General features: G+C 31.4%; 1 protein-coding gene across 2 annotated transcripts in view; it reads left to right on the plus strand.

Annotated features, from left to right (window-relative positions):
- LOC143195892 (lachesin) overlaps positions 1 to 25,576 on the plus strand; it is a 266,563-nt gene that overhangs the window by 65,833 nt on the left and 175,154 nt on the right. For both annotated transcript variants that reach the window (XM_076403404.1, XM_076403405.1), the window contains exon 3: positions 12,059 to 12,266. In XM_076403404.1, coding sequence (XP_076259519.1) covers positions 12,059 to 12,266 — 208 coding nt within the window. The remainder of the gene's footprint in view (positions 1 to 12,058; positions 12,267 to 25,576) is intronic.

Genomic DNA, 25,576 nt, shown 5'->3' on the forward strand with positions numbered 1-25,576 from the left:
TGGGGCTAACCGGAATCATTAATCATTCCGTCGCACATTGACTCTGCATGTTCCCACCGAGAGACGATTCCTTTCAAATGATGCTGGCAATTTTTGAGTGACAGTTGTGGGGATTTTTCTTTTAAAAGAATGACTCTTGTCTATATCAAATCAAAATTGATTTAAAATAAATTGCTGGGCATCTCTCGATAGAATTTTATTAATTATTTTTAGAAAACAGTTAGAAGCTCAGTTTAAATCATTATGGTATTTGAAATTGATACTTTTGTGTCAAATATTCAAGAAAATCAGCCAAATTAGAGAAATACTGTAGTTGTAGAAGTATGATTAGGCTAATTTTGTTTGGATTATCTTTCAAAATCTCTGAAAATAAACGTGAAGAGTCTTAACTGGGAATCCAGACCTAACCTGCCATATATACCAGATATTCCTTGGGTTGATACATTTTCTTGACATAGTGGTTTCATGCAGAATTTCAAATGTTATCTGTAAAAAACTGATAAATATCTGAAAAAATAATGGAAAGCGTTTGAGAATATTTTGAATTGAATAAGAATTTTTTATCTTTCACAATAGGCATCTTATTTAAACAAAATCAGAAATTTATAGATAGTTTCTATACATATTTGTTAAAAGAACTTTTTCAATTTTGATTCTCCTTCTGATTTGACTTCTCCAATAGATATTGCGGATTAAAATACATCCAGATAACTGATGTGCAATTACTCATATACACTCTGTTATTTTGTTTGCGTGTTTGAAAATCTTTATAGAGCCTTTAATAAAATAATTGATATTATTGTACAAATATACCAACATATGATGTTTGTTGTTGTTAATGATGATTTATAAAGATATTTTTTGGGGTTATGTATTGGGGTTAACTAAACTGCCAGACAAGAATATTTTATAAAAATACTAATAAAATATATCATACACACTAACACAAAAGGAGCATATTTGCACTCGTACACTAAAGCTAGTGATGTAGATAAAACGTCGGTCTACTAAACCCGCAGCTTCTTAGTAATTTTGCGGAAACCACCGTTCGTGAATTTGTAAGATGCAAGATTATTAATTGTGCTGTAGAGAGTTATTGTTTGCTAGAGTCGGAGGTGTTCAATGAATGTAAGATCGAATGAAAAATGGTATAAATGCAACATTATTGAACCATCATATTTATTATATAGCTGCATTTTATTTGCATAAAATCCATGAACCTGAGGAGACTCTTTATATTTAAGAAAATCATTTTGTTGTATTATTACGAAATATCGGCCAAGAGAAATTGAATGAATTTCTGTACATTAAACCTATCAAGAATATTTAAATATATCAGTTAAAATCATGTATATTTCACAATATTTATGTTTGTGGGTAGAAATCGTAGGCGTGACTTAAAAATTACAATAAAAACGTTTAAAGATTATATACAAGAACGCTGATGGTTAGCCAGTAATAGTTGGTTTTTGCTGACGAAATAAGAAAGGAAATGACGGATTTCTCCAAAGGTGACTCGCAAAACCTTAAGCAGCTTTACAACATCTTTACCTTAATTAAATTAGGTCACCGAGAAGATGAAACGGCATGGGAGGGAAAGACCGCGTCATCGAATTTGGCAACTGCTTATTCTTATTTCGGCATCTTTTCTTTATTAAATTATTTTGGGTGAAACTCGGTGATTTTCAGCAGATGATGCTATTATTAAAAAGAAGAAATAATTTAATCAGATATTGCTTGAAAATAATAATTTTAATATTTAAGATTTTGAAATATGTAATGAAATATTTATATGATTTATAATATATTAAGTAATTTTGAAATGTAAGAAGAATAATAAAATATATCTAACTAAGATGGAATTATGTAAAACTGCGTATAATTTAATCTATATTAGTGTTATATAATTAGTGTTATTAATTAGGACGAATCGGGATAGATAGTCATAGACGTTATTGTTAAGTTATTTGCTTTAATTAACTCTACTGTTTAGCCGAAGAGATTTTCTAATTATTAGGTGAATAGTGAGTTGAATCTGACTATTAGTAATGACATTAGCAATCGCTATTATATTTAGCCATATGTGCTACATATTTATCATGATAATTTCTATACCGAAGTTTCTCTAATAGTAAAATAGAAATATTTCATAAATTTTATTATTTGGTGAATAATGTAGATGATATTACATTCATAACAGCAGTAAAATAGTTAATAACAATTATTATAGAAATAACAATCAATATAGGAATTCGGCCCATCTGAAAACTAAAAACCATTGATGCATATGTTCTATTCTTAATGATAATTAATGCATTAAATTAGTCTTAGTTAAACTTAATAATTTTTTTGTTGTACGTTTGACAAATCTACATAATTTATAAAAACCTGAAATTTGTCTAAATTTCAAGTTTTATCGCCAGAAGCACAGAGCGCAAGAATTTGCGCACAGTGCTGACTCATATTGTTAGAGTGACTTTCTTCTGATCAAGGAGTTCTTATTGTTCTTAATGATATTATGACCATACATCAGGTTTGGCAGATATCAAGTTAAAGGCTGTTAAATGCAGCATTTGCTCATCTAGTCTGATAAAGTGTAACAGGTCAATTGAAAAGTACCTGGCCTACCATAGTAAAACACATTTTTTTGAATATATTTGTTTCTTTTATTCAACATAATTCCCTTCAAAGGTGATACACTAATTATAGCCACCCTCCAACTTTTCGATACCATTTTTGTAGTACCATTTGCCCTTTGCTTCAAAATAGGCTTCAGATTCGGCGATCACCTCTTCATTCGACGAAAATTTCTTCCCAGCGAGCATTCTTTTTTTATTCTGATATCTTTTTTTGATATCTGAGAACAAGGAATAGCCACTGGTGGCCAGATCTGGGGAATAAGGTGGATGAGGAAGCAATTCGAAGCCCAGTTCATGGATTTTTGCCATCGTTTTCACTGACTTGTGACACGGTACACGTATTTCGGCAATTTTGTCCACCAAACGGTTCAATAACGCTATGTAATAGTCGCGGTTGATGGTTTTTCCTTTTTCAATGCAACCAATGAAAATTATTCCATGCGCATCCCAAAATACAGACGCCATGACCTTGCCAGCCATCATCGTGTGCAGTCCACTCGGATGACTGTCGATTGGACTTCGGAGTGAAATGATGGAGCTATGTTTCATCCATTGTCACATATCGACGCAAAACCTCAGATTTATTACGCTTTATCCTCTTCAAACACTGCTCCGAATCATCAACTCGTCGTTGCTTTTGATCAACAGTGAGCTAGCGCGGCACCCACTTTGCATAGAGCTTTCTCATACCCAAATATTCGTGAATGATATGATGTACACTTTCAGTTGATATCTTTAGAATGTCTGCTATTTCATTAAATTTCAATTTGCGGTCATTCAAAATTATTTTCTGAATTTTTTAATGTTTTCGTCGATAACAAGCTCTTTTGGGCGTTCTCTGCGTTCACCGTTTTTGGTGCTCATTTCACCACATCTAAACTTAGCATACCAAACCTTGATAGTTGATTTTCTTGGGGCAGTATCCGGATAGTCGGCATCAATCCAAGTTTTTGCTTCAACTGTATTTTTTCTCTTTAAAAAGCAATATTTTATCAATACGTGAAATTCCTTATTAATCATAAATTTTATCAATTTTTTTCACAATAACAAAAGTGGCACTCACAAGCTAATGATCCGACAGCTGTCAAATTTATACACGAATCTTTTGAGGGTTAGGGCTAACTAAAAAACATATGGTTTTAATTCTAGTAGCGCCACCTCTTTTCAATTGACCTTTTATCTGCTCCTGCTTTGTTTGGTTGAACTAACGAAATATGTTTTGGTTTCTATGATACAAATTTCAGGAGGTCGTCGAGGCAACAACATGTTTATTTAAGAAGACCACAATTTGTCACTGTCTAATCCACGGTATAGGGCCGTTTAGTTGGTTTTTCCCGTTTGCTATTAAGTTAAGTTAATAGTTAAGTTGTTTAAGTTTAAGTCTTAGTTTGCTAAGTTAAGGGCAAGCAGACAAGTTTTAATGATCAAAAGTTGGAAAAAATGTAAATCGCCAGGAAACGATTGAAAACAAAATGTGTATGGAGGAGGTTAATGTTGATTATGATAATTATGATCATATGTTTAAATATTATGCTCTCTCCTTGTATTTACATATTGTTATGTTCATCGGTTGTATATGCAGCCCAAAACTAAATAATGTAATAAATGTACGTTTATACATTACTTGGTGGCAAGCGCAAGCACAAATGATTTTAAGTAGATATTGATAAATAAAAATATTTTTCAGCTACAAATATTTTCTAATAACTTGTTTTTTTAAATAAATATTTTGGTTTATCTAAAGTTTTATACTTCTTTCATTCATCTTCAAAATCTCCAGAGTTTCATCGTTAAGGTATTAATAAATAATAAATTAGATACTTTGTATACGTTCTCCATTGTTATATGACAGATTATTGTTTCCTTTTCTTGGTGAACTAATTTTCTTAAGATGGAATTGTTCTAAAGCAGCTCAAGTTCGACGTGCCGTTCTGCCTGTGACGTCACCCCCGGTTATTGGCCCTCTTATTCCACTATTCGTTGGCAAAAAATTGTTAACGCGCCCGGATGAATGGTACTTTTTGCTTGTGTTTCACGACACTTTTTTTCTATTCTCCATTGCCGGTTGGGTTCTTGGCACCTTTCTTGTTTTAATACAACATCATTTATCATAAAATCGTCCGTACACATCGTTCTTTTTTTCTGTTATACTGAATTTTATAAAGAATGTTACAATAAAATTGTTTTTTCGGTAATATCGATAATTTTCGGTAACCAGTAAAGTTTGCAAATTTGATGACGTAGGTGCTTCGAAAGGTATTTCGTTGTCGTTTCGTTTACGTGGCGGACTAATTTAGTTATGGTAAAGTTGTTGTAAAGTCCTTAAGCCCCGACATTGCCTCTAGCGAAAGCCGCCGGTTATCGGCGTCTTTATTTCATTAGATGCTGGCGAGGACTTGATAACGCGTCCAGATAAATGAATCTTTTGAGTCATAAACGGTGACGAATTTTTCAGTTTTCCAGCCTGTATCGTTTGACCGACGTGTATTTAGAGCATTTTAATTTGCGTCATATATTAGGAAGATAAGTTCACACGATATAATTTATGTTTGAATAGAGAAACATTAACAACGAAGTATATTTCAATTTGTCTATATCTCACAATATTTGTTAATAATATTGCTACTTAAATGCTAAATTGCTAATTTTAAAGGATTTACAACAGATAGTGTTACTGTGCATTCATCATATCGGGTACATTTCTGTCCCATTTCAAGAACCTGATTGATGAGTTTCACTTTTCAGTATGTGTCATTTCGTCGTGCCAATAAAAAACGAAATTTAGTTGAAAATATTTAAATTTACGCCGAGTAAACCGCACTTGCGGTAAGTTTTGACTTTTTACTTTGATTTGTTGAAAATAGCAGCTGAAGGTTTCACGATTTCAATATGTGAGTACTGGTTTCGACGTTTTAGAAGTAGTGATTTGGACACCGAAAACAAAGAGCATTCTAGACAGCCAAAACAAAATTAAAGACGGCAATTTGAAAGCATTACTCGACCAAACCATCAATCAATCACTATCCGCCACAGTTGATGCATTTGAGTAATGAATTCGAGCAAAAACATAACGATGTTATTCTTTAGCATGACAACATCGACTACATGTATCAAAATAGGTGAAAACATACTTTGAAACATTAAAATGGGGAGTGCTACTTCATCTGCTGTATTCTCCTGACTTTGCACCTTCTGATTACTACTTGTTCCGATATATGAGTCGTTATATCTCTAAGCAGCGCTTCACTTCTTATGATTACGCCAAAAAACCTTCCCCAACAGGATTCAAACTCGTGGCTAGCGTTACTGTAGGAGGACTGTCCTGTCGCCTTGTAACTACGCCAACCAAGTCAGCTATTTTGCTTTGGTTTGCTTTGATAAAGATCTTGTGATCTCGTCATCTGAAGTCAACATAATATTAGATATACTTGGTTTAATGTTAAATAAAAATTATGAAATTAATATATCTTGGAATAAAATTTAAAATCTTCTTAAATCTTGGATAACTTCCTGGGTCCATTTATTATAGAAGTTTTATTCGAGCTCTTCATTAATTACATAGCTATATATTTTGGTAATGAATATAATATGTTAAAATGTGTTCAGACTGCGTCTAACTAAGTCGCTTTCATGACGGCTATCCTGCAAGTAAATTGTTGAAGGAAAAAATGATATAGATAGACTTAAAGATTTTTAGCAGCATATAGCAGTGTCAGCAGCATATGTTGTTATCATATATATGATATATGGTTTCCACGAACAACATTGTGAAGTACCAAATTGAAATTGGCTTTACAGCGTGGTAAAATATGTGGGACATTATTTTTGACATTTCAAAGGCTTGTTTTGATTATTGTAGTAGTCTTTTGAAAGAGTTAAGCCAAATGTTATTTATTTCAGGATTGTTTTGGTCTTGGTAAATCCATAACGAGTGTAATTCGGAGTATTAGTGCGAAGTACTCTAAAAGACTATTAATGCATGCCAATGCACTAGCCAAACAGCTAATTATGCCCGATGACAGTGTAGTGCATAGCCTCAAAGGCAAATTACAAAGGAGATTTAATAATCGCTAGAATAGTTTTTAAATTAAGTTAGGATAGACTTTAAAATAAGTTAGATTAGTATCCAGAATGAGATTTAGATTATAAGTTGTACAGCAGATCACTTACTCAAGTAATCTGCTATGTTATGTGTCAGGATGGTTACATTATATAACGAAAATCATATAATAATTGGCGGATTGTTGACGTTTTAGGAGATTAATAAAAAAAAGCCCCTGTAATGACAGTATTATTATGAGTAGATAAATTGATAAATTGACAAATGTATCATTTTTAAAACCCAGCTCTGCTCCCTTTGATATTGGTCAGATACTTATCCGATCTCATGTTTAAATAAATATGGTACATACAACTTCTGATTTAAGTTTCATCACGTAGTAATCTAAACTTACATTGCGAAGGTTTAGATTACACCAGAATTAGACCGTAAAATTGTTACTACAAACTTTATGGCGCCTCATCCATCATTAATGAAGATTCTCGATTCTGTTGGTGACTCTTTAATGTTCGCTTCCACGGAGAACACGGGGTGTTTATATATCTGCGACTGTTCTTTGGCAATAATAAGATGCGGTTATGTTATATATTCCATGTGTGGGAAACGTTGTTCTAGTAAATCACTACGTGTGATATATATGATTTATTATATAAATATTCTATTAAAGTATTAAAATATGATAATCTTCTAATGAACACACTTTTTCCTTAATGAGATTATTAACGTCGTTGTAAACTTCTAGTATTTTTCTACACATAATTAAAATAGTTTTATTTTCGATGTTTTTATTGGCCAGAAATAATCATAAATGTTTTAATTAATTTCGCCGTATGGGGCACAAATTATTAGTAAATTAACCAAATATTTATATTATATCTGTAGGGATTTTGATATATGCTATTTAGCGTGTTCACTTAACTGTTATATGTTTATTAGCGATATCGATTGGTAACAATGCAAGATGTTATTGTTATGCAGGTAAACCCACAACCAGAATCCTTAGCATTGGGCCTTATTCATCAGCGATTGATCAAGTTACTTAGAAGGAATACAGTAATATCTAGTCAGTAACCAATTTGCATACATGATTGCAATGGTATTTTCTTGTCAATTGGTCAATGGTTGTTTTTTGTATTTTAAATTGCTGTCTATGTACAATTACAATTACACATAATCATAAACATATATTTTGTTTTAGAGCCGGTATTTGAACTCACGGATAACACCGCAATTACCAAACCAACCACAGACAATAGGCAAATATAGAAAAAAATATGAAAGAACAGTGAGATATATAAAGAAATAGATGTTAATATGAAAGCTGAATTAATTATGTTTGCAGACAAAATGTACAACGAATTGCTTAATCAATAAACTAAATAAACAAAAGTAAAGGCATAATAAGAGCTCACATTTACGAAATACATATATGGAACGAAACGCAAATATGAAAAATATACAGCTTGAGAAAATGGAATGAATATAAATTAAGCTCAATTTCCAGGAAAGTACAATATACGGGCATTCGCTTTTTTTTCGCGTAATAAAATATTATAATAAAAAATTTGTTTGTAAAAACTTTTTCCTTCATGTTGCATTATCTCTCCCCATTTTTACGTCTATTACCTTGTAGCAAAATAAACTAGCTCCGACTCCACTGAAAGTATATTGTGAAGAAGTAAACAAACATTGCGTATATCGTTCCACTTTATTGTTATTACTAAGAAAAATTCGCAAAGGAATTTGTATATGAAACGTTACCGAAACCTACAGGAATTCCTATTGATTCGGGAAAATTTGCTCTAAGGGAAAAGAGCGGAGTTTTAAAATGGCACAAAAGGGGAAAGGGGGCAGATATAACAAACAAAACAAGTAATACTTGAACATGATGTGAATCAGAAACATTATTTTTCTTTGTATGTTATACGTTTATTTGCTGGAAATTTCAAAGGGTACGTTTGTGGAGATATTCATGAAATAGTTTATATTCTTGAAAGTGTAATGTATATTTTGCTTTAGTATAGTAACAAAAGGTAACTTAATGTCATGCTAAATAATACATTCCCCTGAAAAAATCCGGAATTTCCTACTTTTTGATAATAAATACAATATATATCATATATAAGCTTAGCTAAGTGCTCAATTCCATGGTCCTGCTAGTTCATTACTTAAATTAACAGTAACTTAAAACCTTAAATTCAAGAAGTCATGTATTAGTCCAGTAGAGCTATCTACATCCACCCGAGAATATTATTCAAGGTCATAAAGTTTTCCTGAAACTGTTATTGCAGATCCGACATCAAGGGAACAAATTGAACGACCTATTGTTGTACACTTTTTGCGTTATATATAAATATTAAAATATTAAAACATTTTATGTAGAGAGGGAGATAATACCTAATATCCACATGCCATTTTGGTATTATTAACAAACATTGAACAATTGCCAGGTGCATATAATAATAAATGTAATTGATAAAACCTGTGACGGTATTATTATTGTATTATTCTTCTATACAAAGGTTCGTATTCTATATTCTTAGCTGTACCACAAACCTTCGATATGGCAGTTCATATAAGGTCGTTCATAATCTACAAAAAATGGCACTGAAATAAGACGCTGATCTGTTAAAGCTTTACATTACAGCCAGAATGTTTAGCGTAAAACAAGAGGAAGCCTACTCTACCACACTAAGCCGCACGAAAATTACAACAGGAAAATAATAATATAAATAAATTGACCCAAAACAAGAAAATACAAATGAAAGAAAGTAAATATATACATATGTAGTTCTCGTAAAATCAGACCACATAGATAGTAATGGTAAAAAATAATATTATAATTACATATAGCAATAACACAGCAAAATATGTCGGAATGGATCTTGAAGTTTTCGCAGGAAGGAACATTCAAAACAGAAATGGAAGTTACTGCAAGCAAGTATTGAAATTCGTATACCATTGAAACTTAACCTGTAAATATAATGTTTTGTAATTACTGTTGCTCTAAGACTGATTATTTATGGAAAATAGTTCAATTAAATAGTTGCTGGGGCTAACCGACTTCAAAATCGGAGCCGGTTCTATTGTTCGGCTGTATATATATTTATTTTTTTTATGTATGTTCCCTGATTTCTGCGGCAATTATGGACCGATTTTGAAAATAATTATTTTATTCGAAAGAATGGACTTCCGGAGGTGGTTAAAAGTTGGTACAAAGTTTTCACATATTTTTTACCCAAAATAATCAGATATTGGTGTATAATGTTATTGCTGAACTGGTGTGATGGAAATTCGGAAGTGGTTCAATGTAAAAAACGTTCAGTTTGCTTTTTAAGCACTAGCCATAAAAACACAGTAGGTTGCTTCTATGCTGTGATGCTTAAAGCGTTCAGCTCACACAGGGAAGTCGGCGGTTCGATTCCCGACGGGGGTAATGACTTTTTTTTCAGTTCGGTTAGAACATTTGTCAGATCATTCCTAGTCGTTCCTTATTTTTAAAAATTGTTTCATTACTCCTGTTTTTCCTCATAAGGGTTACATGTGGCCTCAAACAATAGAAAAATTATAATATAATGTTGTGTCATAAACACAAAATTAAATTAGGAACACAACAAATCTAACTAAATATAACTTTTTATTACACTCATTTACAACGATTATTACGTACATATTCTATTTTAAAACGTTTTCTTTGTGTTAATCTAAGACTGATTATTTGAAACTAAGTGTGTAGTACATTACCAGTGCATTGTTAATGACTCAGCCACTAACAGAGATAACTGAGATCTTCAATCCGTGTGTTTCAAGATTAGTTCAAGTTTTCTAAGATACGCATGGTGGCAGCATTGCTTTCTTATGACGGTTATCAGCTAAAAACTTTGCATTAAAATTCATTTGAAACTTATTTTTGTGCTGTAATTGTGCTTCGAAACGTATGAAAGTACCGAGACAACGTTGCAAAGTCCATTCAATGTGGTGTCGTTATATTTGTTCGAAAGCTTGGGCAACACGAGAGACGAGAAGGGTACACCAACATATAGCCAAAATCGATACCAAGAATTTTTACTTATAAAAGATTTAGTTTAACCTCTATCCATTTCTGATTTATAATTTTTAATTTAATTAACAGCCATGTTACGAAACTAGAACAAATTTAAAAAACTGGCTGCATTATTGAATTTTACTCCTCAATTTTACTTATAAATTCATTTTACTCTCTCAGATCAGGTGATGTAATTAAGCAAAAAAGTACCTTAGCCATTACTCTTTAGTCTTCATACTTGATGATACAGATTGATGATATTTGAAAATATAACATGTATTTTTGTTTGTTTTATTTCAATTAAATTTTCTTAATGATATATTTTTTTTACATGACACTACAATATTTATCTACCTTTAAAATAATATTTTACAAACTAATTTTTTGAGTAAGTGGTTGGCTTGTAGTAAATTTAATATTCCATAATCATTTCTATTGATGAATGCGATTTTTTTTCGTTCCCTGGTAGACGAGGAGCTGGGGTAATAGCCCAGAAAGGGACACGAAACGTGGCTGAAATGGCGAAGAAAAATTTTCTGGTTATAGGATAAATTTCTCGAGAAAATTAGGAAGGTAGGGAAAATGCTGCTCTGTTAAATCAAAGCAATATCGTATTTCACAATAAAGGGGACCAAAAGAGGAGGCAAAAATTAACAAAAATCAGGTTTTTTTTTCACGGAATATATTTAGATACTCCGGTCTGTATCTTAACAACGATCTTGGTCTTGTCGGATTTTATTAAAATAAACAGGCCTTAATTATTTTCTTATTAAATTAATATTTTATAAAATTGGTGAAGCTTGATATTCTGGACTGTTTAGTGAGGTTTCTAATCGATTAAATTGATAAAAGTTAAAATTAAAATATTTTAATAATAATATTTTAATATTATTATATGAGATTGACAGTGAGATAAAGTCGCAAAATAATAACCATCACAATATTATTTAAATTATAATATATAATATAGCATATCGCTACATAATTATAGCATTATAAGACATTTTCTCATTCTTCATTTTCTTCTTTGGACTCTCTATTAATAGGAATATATTTTATATCAGAATATTTTCAGTTTGACTTTAAGTTTTATTTGTTTTATGTTTGTTTGTTTAATGTTATAATACCATCTATTATCCTTTTCCCTGTCTCTTTCTCGAAACAAACTATATGTATTGAAGAATAAAAATATGATTATTAGTATTTAATTACTCTGGAAAATGCATGTATTATATTTGTATCGGAAACCTTCTTTATGCATGTCTACCGAAAGAAAATCTGGTTTAATAACCATTAATTTTCAATTTATTTAAGGTGGCATGGGTTCGCGCCGAAGACCAAACGATCTTGAGCATCGGTACTAAAGTTGTGACTCACAACAGCCGTATCTCAGTCATCTACGACAATCTACATACATGGCAGATCAAGATTAAACAAGTTAAGGAGACCGACAGAGGTTGTTACCTCTGTCAAGTGAACACCAATTCAGTGAAAACTCAAGAGGGTTGTCTTGATGTGAACGGTAAGTTTATATTAGTTTACATTTCTAATTTATCTATTTATTTTTAAACCATGGCAACTTAGTTAGTCGATTTAACATCAGGATATAAAGGTGTTGAAGAAAAATGCGTTTTAATTCTTGAATAATATATTTAAAAAACGAAATAAGTATGGCGATCACACTATTCGAAAACAATATCACTTGGTGATGAATTAATGGTAATAAATTGACAAACTTATTATACGGCCAATTCCAATCAAATTTTGGTAGTGTTTGAAGGCAAATATCTCTGTCAATTAACTTACAGCGACATGTTGAAGAGCAAGCTTAATCACTGTAAAATATTATAGTATTAAAAAATAAGTGTGCTTTCTTTATAATTTAAATAATGGTTTAATTTGGGGACAGTCTACTATTATCCAAACATTAAAATAAATAAACATAAGTCCTTCCCATTATTATAAATATATTTGTTTTTGTTATGACTTGATAAAAATTTTGTCTTATAGTGTTAATATTTTATTATATATAAATTATTTATATTATATATAAATTAATAATAATATTATACAAATATCATATTATTAGTCAACAATATATTATTCAAAGGGCCATTTATTTTTAATTTGGTAAATATTATTATTGTTTTTTGATGAAAGCTGTTGCCCAAAATCTGTATATTTTATTTGAAACTATCTGTAAATATTGCTTTTGAAGCTTTAAAAGTAATCATTATGATATAAAACACTGGAATCTTTAGAGCAGCCTTGAAAATATGATATATAATAAGTGTATAATTAGAAGGGTTTGGTGTTGTTGGATGAAGTTGATACTAGATACAAGAAAAACGTGCATAGTCAATATTCTCTGATTAATTAATAATTTTTCAGCCGTTTGAAGGGCATTGGAACGATTCGAAAGCAAGGTATTTTAATTCCTAACGAAGGCGATACGTTAAAGGACAATTTTGCATGATTCAAACGTTATTTCAATGACTTCAAAAGTCGTCTTTGTGTCGATATGCTGCTAATGATAAGGAATGATACAATATTGATATAATGGTATGAAACTTTGATCCAGAAAAATTAAAGTTGAATAAAGTTGCAACATACAATATTATATATATTCCTCTCTTCCTATATATAATATTATATTCTTCCACATAAAACAACAGTTTTCCATTTAGAACTATTCAGCATATACCGATGCTAATTTGGAAACATATAACATTTGAATAATCATTATATTCCTTCTTTAATTTATTTAATTTTCTGGCCCATACATTGCAATGGTTGTGAAGGTTACACTGTTACATCTAGAAGGGAAGTCCTACTGCACCCAGTGTACTCACCAGATATAGATCGCTTTTGATCAGATCGGTGCAGCATACGATTTCGAAATTTTTATCCTTATTTTGACAAAGAATCAGAAATATGGGAATAATTTGTAGAAAATAAAGGAAACCATTTTGATTAATATAAATTGTACCAATATTTTTCAAAAAAAACATGTTTTTTAAGCGAGAAATGATCAAAATACAAGCAATCATTTGGTATTTAATAGAATATTATGTAGGAATAGAACATCCTTAACATATTTAAGAATGTTGCCCATACATTCCATTAAACAGTCTATAAATACATTAATTTTGAGAGAAGACTTTGATGTGATATATGGGCAATTCAAGCTTCAGCTCATGTAATTTTTCCCAAAAAACACGTGTATTCAAAATTCGTGTGTCACTTTCGAAAGGTTTTGTATTAGCCTCATAAACCTTTTTTTATTTCCGCGCAATTCGCCGTTGTCTCTACTAAATCAGTTCAAACCCTCCTAGCAAAAATTTAACTATGTCTGTGACCCCAAAGCCGAGACGCTTCCCACATCGGGAAAATTCAAATCGACCTCCGCGTCGGAACGACCGAAAATTGTTTTTCCACCGCGCGAAATAAATCAAAGGAGAGGTCGGGCGTAAATTTCCCTAGGAATAAGTTTTTCCATTTTCGTGTATTTTCACGCGTGTCGCGTATGGAAAATTGGCGGGCTATTTTCCTAAATCAGGCCGGATTTCTACGGAGCGGCGCGTGGTTTTTCCGGTTCATTTCTCATCATTTTCCTGGCTGCAGTGTTCGGAAAATATACGCTCAATTAAATGTCCACGGTTATCTTTTCTAATGTATTAAAATTCGTGTTTGGAGTACCGATGTTTGTCAGGACTTGTTTTCTATATTGCGGGTGGTTTAGTTAAAATCAAATTATATTAAAAAACCTAAATTTGTAATGTCAGCCCGTAGTAATGTTGCTGTATCAAATTTAACTTTTAGTTTATTTTGACTTTATCTACAATTCTACAATAAATAAGTAAACTACAACAGTTTGTAATATAGGATTGTTCTATTATATTTACATTAATGTCTTGTCCATACCTATTATTTCTAGGTTTTTTATAGATAGCTATATCTCCTGTAGGCCTAGTCCAGTTAATTAAGGATTTTATATCCAAGTAATATATTTTATTTTTATTGTAGAGTATATTTCCCTTTTTAGGCTTAGTTCTTGTTTCGTTCTGTGTTTCCTTGTCAAGTTAATTTATATTTCTATGTAATTTATTCTGTAACCACCTGTGTATTTTTTTTCGCAAAATTCTACCGCTATCCTCTATATTTTCTGTTTTAATCAGTGCATTAGCCCCATCGTCTGTATGATATGGTTTATCCAGTCTAAAAGCATTATCGTATATATGTTTCATTCTATATATCCAATCAGTTTTTGCTTGTATATTATTGAGTTACATGTTCAGTGTAATAGTTTCCACACTGAAATTGGCAATCACTTCGACGTCATATACGACGTATATTGTTTGTTTAATTAAACTGGCTATAGTTATTATTCTTCCAGATGTTTTGTTTAAGAGATGAACCCTGTGTTAAAAATACCCCTCTATCTTTATATACAATTCTTTATTAATTTACCAATTTTTGCAATCTTCATCAGTCGTAAGCTCTAACATTATTTGAGTGTTTCCATATAATGTGTTGGGGACAGAGTTATTTGTGCTTTTTCAATGTTTTTCAAAACGAATTTACTCGTATAGGTTTCAAACACTATCAAATAATATATGTACCATTTTTGGATGTTTATTGAGAGTTTGATTTAACCGCTAATGCAAGCAATGAGCTTGAGCAATGGTAGTTGGACGGCAAAAAGTTAGGGTTATACCTTAGACGAATCAAAACTTCTCTGCTCCCACTTCCTACGCATTCAAACACAGCATTTTATGCAGACGACACAGTGTTTTTTATCACTGGATACTATCCCGATGCCATTTGAACACACTCCAGAATCAGGCTATCGCGTGGTACAACAAGCTTAGGTTATTCTTTTCCATCGACGGAAGGAGTTCAGTGCATATCACTTTCAAATGGATAAAGTTCCTATCCCCTGGCTTCAGAAAGTATTATACCTCGGTCTTCAATTCGGCTGCAAATAATCTGCAATTGCAATCTACAAATGAAATGGCGTGTATAGCCTGCTATATCCACTACTCTGCAGAAAAAGTAAACTTCCAATTCCTCAGAAAGCGACACTGTATAAAATACTAGTCCGATCAGTCTGCGTTTTTGGAGAACAAATTTGGTATAAGTACGTCTCTGAAAGGCAACTTACACAAGTTCCAAGACAAAAGAGCCCCATTGTTTGTGAGGACCCATCTCGAATCAGGCATCCCGTTCCTGTAAAGCTTTACGAAAATGCCCATTGTGAGGTAAAAAATTGTGACTGTATAAAATTCTGGTCCGATCAGTCTGCGTTTTTGGAAAACAAGTTTGGTACAAGTACGTCTCTGAGAAGCAACTTACAAATTACACAAGTGTTCCAATACAAAATAGCCCCATTGTTTGTGAGGACCCATCTCTAATCAGGCATCCCGTTCGTGTAAAGCTTCACGAACATGCCCATTGAGGGGTCAAAAATTGTGACTGTTTCATATACTGGTCCGATAAGTCTGCGTTTTTGAAAAACAAGTTTGGTAGAAGTACGTTTCCTAGAGGCAACTTACAACTTACACAAATGTTCCAATACAAAATAGCCCCATTCTTTGTGAGGACCCATCTCGAATCAGACATCCCGTTCGTGTAAAGCTTCACGAACATACCCATTGTGAAGTTTTCCCTAGGTACCTCGCAACGTCATAATCAGTTGATTAAAGCCCTACCCACTCATCGCTCATGGTAGATAAATAAAATACAGCAGCAAAAATCTCAGTCATGTCCCAGGTTCACTTTCATCCACAAAACTATTACATAAAATTAAAACTAATCAGTTCTAGCTGGTCAACTTAGCTACGCTAAAAATAATTCTCTGATTCTTTCTTAAATTTTATCGAGACATTAAATACATTTGTGTTAAGTCATTGTCATAATGGATTGTAATGCCCTTCATCACTAATATATTCTGTCGGTTCTTTCAATCACCTGCTTCACTCGTTTTGTTGACAGTGGAGAGAGAATTGATGGTTTGGTCATTGTCGAACAGTTGATTATATTAGATACTTAACATCAGTTAATATCACTTTACCCTACTAGGTTAAATCATGTAGAACCCACATATCGTTTTTCAGTTTCCAAATTTACGACATTGATTTAAATCAGTTTTGTGGTGGACATTTAGTTCCATAACAATGTAATAAACATTTGATGTTGATATGATCTTGGATTGTTTGGATACTAATACTAAATACTAAAACAATTACTTCATACTTTTCAAAACATTTGGGTCACACTTAATCGATACAAATATTCGATTATAATGTATTTCCTTTATATAATTTTTTTTTTAATTTCGACAATTTTGCTTATTTGGGAGTATCTAGTTTATTGTTTATTATGCAGTTATAGATGCCAAACAGCTGTACAGAGTTATAAGATTAAACGGAACGTACAATTGATGAAACTTTATTATTATTGATTTATTGTTATTTGCTTTATTATTACTTTATTATTGCGGAAAAAATCATCTTTAAATGCAAGGCACCGTTTTTAATTAATATCTATGCTAAGATTATACTTGTCGTATGTTATATGGAACGACACCAAATTACACTAGAATTATCAGGTGAAAATGTAGAGGATTTAATTTATTTTTAAATCCATCTAATATTTATTTATTATTAGTAAAATTATTTTGTATGTATTAAGTACAATTATTAGTAAAAGGATATCCAAAACTTATTTTCAGACTGCAAGTGTATGACATAATTGAGATTGAGAAAAATCTCTTAAGTTGATCTCTTTAAATTTAAATTAATTTCGTAGATATATCTGTAACTGTATAAACGAAATTATAGGCGTTTTTCTCGAAACCACTTTTTTTCTAGAAGATCTTTGGTTCTTCAAGTTCAAATAAACAAATATACTTCCAATTTTCTGAAAGTTTCAAATTTGTAATCCGCATTCATCATATTTGCAATATTGGTATATATTAATCTACAACGTAATATACTCATATTTTATTTAACTAAATATTGCAACTATATTTACAAATAATTATCTGTAATATTACAACTAAAATTCTACATATAAACAAATTTTATGTCCTTTCTAATATTGTGATTTTTAACAATACGTATTGGTTTTTTTTCTTCTCTACAGAAAAGACAGAATAAAATGAAAATGTTCAGTTCGGTTTTTTTTGCGCTGGTCTGACAGATAACAAAAAAAAGTACATGCCAGACTAGACATCTTTTTAATGATGCTTCAAATATCAGTCTCCAGTGCGGTCTGATATACTAACGCGAATATATATGTTTAAAATAGATATCTATATCAGTTTTTAAATTCAAAACTTTTTATATAGAAAGTTTGACAAGTTGTATATATTTCAATTTGTGTTTATGATATTATCGATTCATATTTTTGTTAAAAAGAAATTCTTGTATTATATCATAGTATAGAATCTGGGTTTTTATTGATTATTGTTATAAATAGATTCAAAATACATCAAATAGATCCAGTTTTGCGTTCCCTGGAAATATCACTTATTTGATAATTTAAAATTTTTATCACATGCGAGTGTGTGTATTCGATCTATCAATTTAATTTCAGTGCAAGGTAAACCGAAATATCAATTTGATTTTATAATTATAATCTGTTACAGTAAATCTTGAAAGTTGGACGTAGGGCATCTTAATACTCTTTTTAATTGTTGCGAGTAATTATTCGGATTTTATCTACAAATATGAACGTTTAATTCCACTAGCACCAAATTCAAATACTAATTAACACCAAATAACCTTAGGATCTTCTTTTTATAAGTTATAATTTATCTGGAATGGAATTATTGCTTAACGTATGTTTGTGATTGTTTAACATTTGTAATTGTCCTTAGGCAAGAGTGTAACATCCGACAAGGAAAGTGTTCCCAGTGACGCCAGTAACCAGGCTGAGTAAGAAGGGATGTCCTCTGGGATGATTTCTAAGTTGGTTACTCGCCGGTCCGTAGGCTTAAAGCTAAGAACCATGGTTCGGAGCTTGCGTTTAACAACATTTTGATTGATAAATGGTAAAACTATTTTGCTATTAAAACTTCTTTCATTGAAGTTTCAACGAATAATTATCTTATAACGAATATTTCTGATTATCTATAAATAAAATTGTTATTTTACTTGAGAAGAGTGCGGTAGTTAAATATTTGAAAACAATTTATTGGGAAAATACGATATATTTAGGGGTCAGTATTCTATTACTCTTTACAATCAAATGAAATATAATAAATTTAAAAATAATTTTACATAATTCAAAATTAAACTGTTCTTAAATTCCAGAAATTTCCTTTTTCCTTTTCTTTCCCAAAGAAAATTCGAGAAGGCTACGTAAATCTCCGTCTTACTTATGGTTGAAAAAACATTCCGAAGCGCATGTTGGAATGAAATAGAGATAAACCTATATAAACCTACATTTATACTTTAATTATATTATGTCATTGTTACTTTCCATATATTAAAATATGATGATACATATTTGAAATCATTATTCCGTTCCTTTTTATCACATTAGTACTTGCCAATTTGAAATTATTTAAAGTAATCTAATCTTATTATACTTGATCTAAGCAGAGATATTCAAGAAATTATATAGCTCCTTTCCTCCGCTAATACGGGGCGGAATTCGTATAGCTCATGAATAGAAAAACGGTCAAGGCACCTATTTGACTAAAATAGTAATTACTAATACTAGTAATTCGTCTACTTGTTTGACTATCGATTATTTAGCGGCTATCGACTGTTTTGACTATTTTCAGTCGATAGTTCTCAACACTAGCATATATTATCACTAAATTAGTTTAAATAAATTATAAACTAAACTATTATCCGCCAAGGAAAATCATCCGAATAACGCCGTAACCAGGCTGGGTAAGACTGGATAACTTCTGAGATGATTTCCAAAGTTGGTCACTCGCCAGTCGGTAGGCCTAATGCCGAGGACTGTGGTTCGGAGCACACATTACACTGTAGGTCCAGTCACTAAAAAATCCAAGGGGTTAACGTGACTAATATCAATAGAACCAACTAAACTAAACTACCCTTACTTGCATCAATGTGATGTTCAACTAATGATATATAAATAATATTTAAAAAAATAATAATGTGTAGAATTTGTCATAATAAAATCTTATTCTCATCAAAATCTTTCAATGTTAATTCACGGTCCTTATATATAATTTCATTAGGAATATATCCTTGCAGAACCGTAGCTGAAGAAATATTCCTGATTATTTTGGTTGATGAAACAGCAGAATATCCGGCGCAAAGACAGGGAACAATTCCAAGGCACCGGATCATAACGGGGTATAGCGAATAAAAATCGTGCTACCGCGGAAGTGAGAATCTAATTTGTAGGCAGACGCATTTCCCGGAGATCCGCAAAAAGTGAATTTGTTCCTCATATTTTTGTTTTTCTTTCTCATTTAAAGGAATACATTATTTTGCAAGATAAAAATTTTTTTTTAATTATTTTTCTTGTGATCGTTTAAATATTTACTAGTATTTTTGCGATTATGATGAATTTGTAATAAATTATATTTTAGTAAACTTTTAAGTAAATTGAAGCCTTTTAACTAATATTTAAAAATATAATATAATTCCAATGATCGCTAGAAAAATGATATGTCATGATCAGTTTTAAAACATGTTTTGAAAGCATTTTCAACATAAGGTAGGGAATATATCAGGAAATATATATAGAAAAATATGCCCCTATTACAATATATTAACATATATACAAACTCCGTCAAGAACTAAAACTCACTAACTTTTTAAAATAGTATTTATTTAAATCATTTATATTAAAACAATAACGAATAAAATTAGGTAACGTATTTTTTAATATAGAAATACGAGGCCAATTGGAAAGTGTCCGGCCTGACACATAGATGGCGCTTCTAGAATTAAATCTATATGTTTTTAGTTAGCCCTAAACCTCAAAAGATGCGTGTATACATTTGACAGCTGTCGGATCATTAGTTTGTGAATTATAGCATTTTGAGTGAAGCAACCTTTGTTATTTTGAAAAAAAATGATAAAATAAGAATTTCGCGTGTTGATAAAATATTATTTTTTGAAGAGAAAAAATAGAGTCGAAGCAGAAAGTTGGCTTGATGCCGAGTTTCCGGACACTGCTCCAGGAAAATCAACCATCAAGGATTGGACGTGGCAAAAGGAGTTATTACCGACGAAAATATTTTAAAAATCAACAAAATGATTTTGAATTATCGTAAATTGAAACTGGATGAAAAAACAGACACTCTAAAGATTGAACACTGAACGTGTAGATCATATCATTCACGAATATTTAGGTATGAGGAAGCTCTGTGCAAAGTGGGTGCCGCGCGAGCTCACTTTTGATCAAAAACAACGACGAGTTGATTATTTGGAGCAGTGTTTGAAGATGATCAAGCATAATAAATCCGAGTTTTTGTGTCGATATGTGACTAGAAATTGGACTTTGAATTGGTTTCTCGTCCACCGTATTCTCCAGATCTGGCCCCAGCGTCTATTTCCTGTTCGCATATCTCAAAAGAATGCTTGATGGGAAGACATTTTCGCCGAATGAAGAGCTCATCGCCGAAACTGAGGCCTATTTTGAAGAAAAGGTCAAATCGTACTACAAAAATGGTATTGAAAAGTTGGGGGACCGCTATAACCAATGTATCACCCTTAAAGGGAATTATATTGAATAAAAAAAACTGATTTTGCCAAAAAAATGTGTTTTACTATGGTAGGCCGGGGACTTTTCTATTGACCTGTTATATATTAAAGGATGTGTTGGTCTCATTGAATACATTTTTAAACACCTTAATATTTATCGATGCTTTAAAATGCTTACAAAATTACTATTAATAATTCATAATTTCTTCCATTTGTCCTATGATTTCCATCTATACAAATTCTTTTCATTTTAACTGCTACATACTATTTTATGTAATCATATAATATTTATCTTATCCATATTTTTCACTTAAAATATATTGAAAACAAGAAATATAAAATACTAAATAAAAGAATAATATCTTTCCCTATACCTATATTACCTTTTATAATTTTTTAAGTAATATTCATTGTTCGTTGCTTATATATTCGTATTCGATATGTAAAACAGTAGCAGTAATTTTTTCGTGACAGTAGATGTATTTGCTTCAACCTCTTGTTGCATGTATTTTATATAAATAAGGAATCTTTTCCATGCAAGTAATTATTTAATTGCCGTTAATTTGCCTCCTATTGCTTCTGTTAATCTACTGCTTTCTACTTTGTATATGCCCCACGTTGTAACTAATAACTTTTACGACGAATTACTATCCAATTAACGACTGATATGATAATAACTAAAGCGTCTAAATAAATATATTTTTCTATTTAGATAAATTAGCTCAGTGCGACCAACTGTAACAAAAGAAATAACCACATTAGTAATACAAAAAGCAATTGTTAAAATGTCTACCAATGAATTGTTTCGGGAGACAAAGCCATCATGCATAAAATAAGATCGGTTACAATGAATTTAACCGAAAACCGTCTAAAAATGTTGAAATGGCCAGAAAACAAAATAAAATATAGAATACTTGTGATGTTGCTTGAGCTGTTTGCGAATATATTTTCTGTTTTAGTAAATAAAATAGCGTTATCAATAAATTTCAAGCTTAAAAAGAGGTATAACAAAAAAGCATGCTCATTTTTACTTTTATATTAAAAACTTTGTATACATGAACTACCTGGGATTATATAGAGGCATAAAATATTGTAAAATATATAGTAAATGAGAGTGTGTAATATATAGCTTTCTATGTAACGAACCTTTACGATATATATATGGTGTTTTTTCCTTCATATCTTTGTCTCGTTAAATAAAAATTGTAGTTTCCACACCAAGGAAACATGAACCCTCATAAATTATTAAGGTTATGTTGCTTCGCTTGTCTTGGCCCTTATTGTCTCTTGTTTCTTCCCACTATTTTATATTTATTGGGTGATATTTTTTTGTTGTTTTTTATCCCTATATATATGGTTCCCTTTAGAGGAGCTAATAATTTGCTGAACTTCCAACAAAACTAGCTTTGATATTGGGGTTTTGATGCGTAGGTTATATATATATATATATATATATATATATATATATATATAATTATACATCAGGCATGGTATTAAAAATGTACTAATGCTCTGTAATGTTTTGATAAACACCGTTAATGCAATTATACGGTGCCTGTTAGGGTTCACTAATTGTGAATAGCTATTTTGAATAGAACATTTTAAATTAATTGCAACTAAAATGGCTTTCGGATAATCCTTAGAGAAATATGTCCATACCATTCTAATCTATGTTTCTGGAACGTTCACATTGGTGATATTCGAACAAATTATAGATTTCAATGTCTTTGAGGTGGTAGTATGGGGTATGCTAGAAATATGGGCCGATATCCAGTAATTATGTTGTTACAAATTATAGCCTATGATGTACTTTCAGTAATAATGAATAAATACATTTTGTCATTGAAACAAAGTCATATTTTGAACAAAAACCAGCAAGCAACTCAACACAATTTCGGATGAATGGTTATATTAACAAGGCAAAATTACCATTGCTACACAACTTGTTATTTCAAAATCCATTATAGGTAGTAAATTTAGACGTGTTATTTTATGAAAAAAACGTAATAGGAAATGCGTTTATAGTTCGTTTCTCTTTTTCTATTTCTATTGTTTAAATTAACGTTATAAATTCATGAATTGGATTATATTCCACAAATATTTTCTAAAATATATTTTCGTATAAGTCGTCTTTTACCAACTAGGGGTTTATCTGGACTGAACCTACTGTTTAGCGTGGGCTCCTAACCACGGTCCTCGGCATTAAGCCTACCGACTGGCGAGTGACCAACTTAGAAATCAACCCAGAAAACATCCGGTCTTACCCAGCCTGGTTACTGGGATAATTTTCTTTGTCGGATTTTATACTCTTGCCTAGAACATTCACAAATTTTATACAATCAAAAACATAAATGTACGACCATGTCCCAGCAGGATTCGAACCCGCGGCTATCGCAACAGTAGGAGGACCGTCCCATTGCCTTTACCACTGCGCCACCAAGCCAGCTAATTATACTATTAAATATAGTATCAATACTTACCTCTCTAACGCATTTTACTGGTAAGAACGGCTGACCGTTAATTCGGCCTCTGCATTTTCAACCAGAGTAATCAAAAATATTAAGCAGGGATCTGAAAATTATCAAAACAAGCAAAGCGTCAAAACAACAATGGTCGGTTTATAACCAATTATCACTAATGTTTTAAAGAATTTTACAGACATTTGACAACCGAACGATTTCGCAGGATGATTCGTTTTTATTCGAACGTATGAGACATCGTTGTATCTGTGTATAAAACGAGAAGGATGTCTGGTATTAGAACTAATTTAAAAATTGCAATAGACAATATCGACATCTTGATGACGTGACTTTACTGCTACGTTGGATAGACTATACATATTATTGTATATATAACCTATCAAATAAAAAATAGATGTCTCTCTCAACAATTTATTACAGATGGTAACAATTTTATATACACAAGGAATCAGTAATTTATTTGTTTTAATTATGCACAAGTCAGTCCGTCTAATAGAAACGGACCTTCGAGTATAAGTAAAAATAAATAGAAGGCAATGACGGTGAGAGCTTGTAAACAATCGTTAGCGTAAGTAATTTATGGGAGTTCATGTTTCCTGGGCGAATACCGCAAATTTTCTCTAACGAAGGAAAATTATGAAAAACAAATACCGCTTTTATGGCGTTGTTAAGGAACGCTACGCTACACTAATTCGTGCTCTTGCAGTCAAACAGTCTCTTTTGTTACACCTCATTATAATCTCCAAGTTGGAATAGTTCATCGGCGTGTTAATACGTCAGAATATTCGCAATTTTAATGCTAAATAAATGTTATGTTATATTATTGGACTAATGTAGTTGGGTATATTAAGAAATCGTTAAATTTCTATAACCAAATATTTTAATCACATCGTTTGCGTGGTGAAAAATATTACTGTATATGAATACAGCAGATGCTTGTTAATGTGAACTAATTCAAAGTGTAGTTCGCGTTATTGAAAGATTTGCAATAACTAATGTGATTAAAGATTTAAAAATTTTATTAAATGAAGTGATTAATAACTATATATGATAAAATTATTACATATAAATTAAAAATTAAATGACTAAAAGAAAATAAAATGATTGTATATGATAATATATATTATATTATGGAACTAGTACTACATCGGATACGGACTGCACTGCGAACTGATAACTGGACTGGGAACTGGACCATCTGATTTGAACGGTGTTACGAATGATATATCTAAAAGTAGACATCGGGATGGTTTTAACCTGTTTTTACTCTCAGTATCGCTTTTATCGCCGTTGAACTAGGAGCCTCTAATTTGGTTAAATAAAAAGTTTTTTTAAGTAAATTTATAGTTGATTCTAAACCCATTAAGATATTATAACTGGTGAAGTCTGTAGGGTCTCAGGGAGATCATAAGGCTGTTCTCATCTCAGTTAATATAATCAACAGGAATCAAATTAATTATTAATAAAATAATACAGGTTGATGTTAGATTGGTAATCGTTTCGCAGTCACTAGCAGCATTCCTTGGTGTAGCTAAGTGGAGTTCGGAGAAAAGTATCGCAGATGATACTATAAGTTCACAAAAGGTGGATTAAAGGTGATCAAAGACGCATATTCAAGCTTTCAAAGACGGGGTGTCTTGGCCTATGTGCCT

Source organism: Rhynchophorus ferrugineus, unplaced genomic scaffold, assembly GCF_030347505.1.
Source record: "Rhynchophorus ferrugineus isolate W39M unplaced genomic scaffold, kcgeb_rfMv2 rfM4, whole genome shotgun sequence".
Taxonomy (NCBI): domain Eukaryota; kingdom Metazoa; phylum Arthropoda; class Insecta; order Coleoptera; family Curculionidae; genus Rhynchophorus; species Rhynchophorus ferrugineus.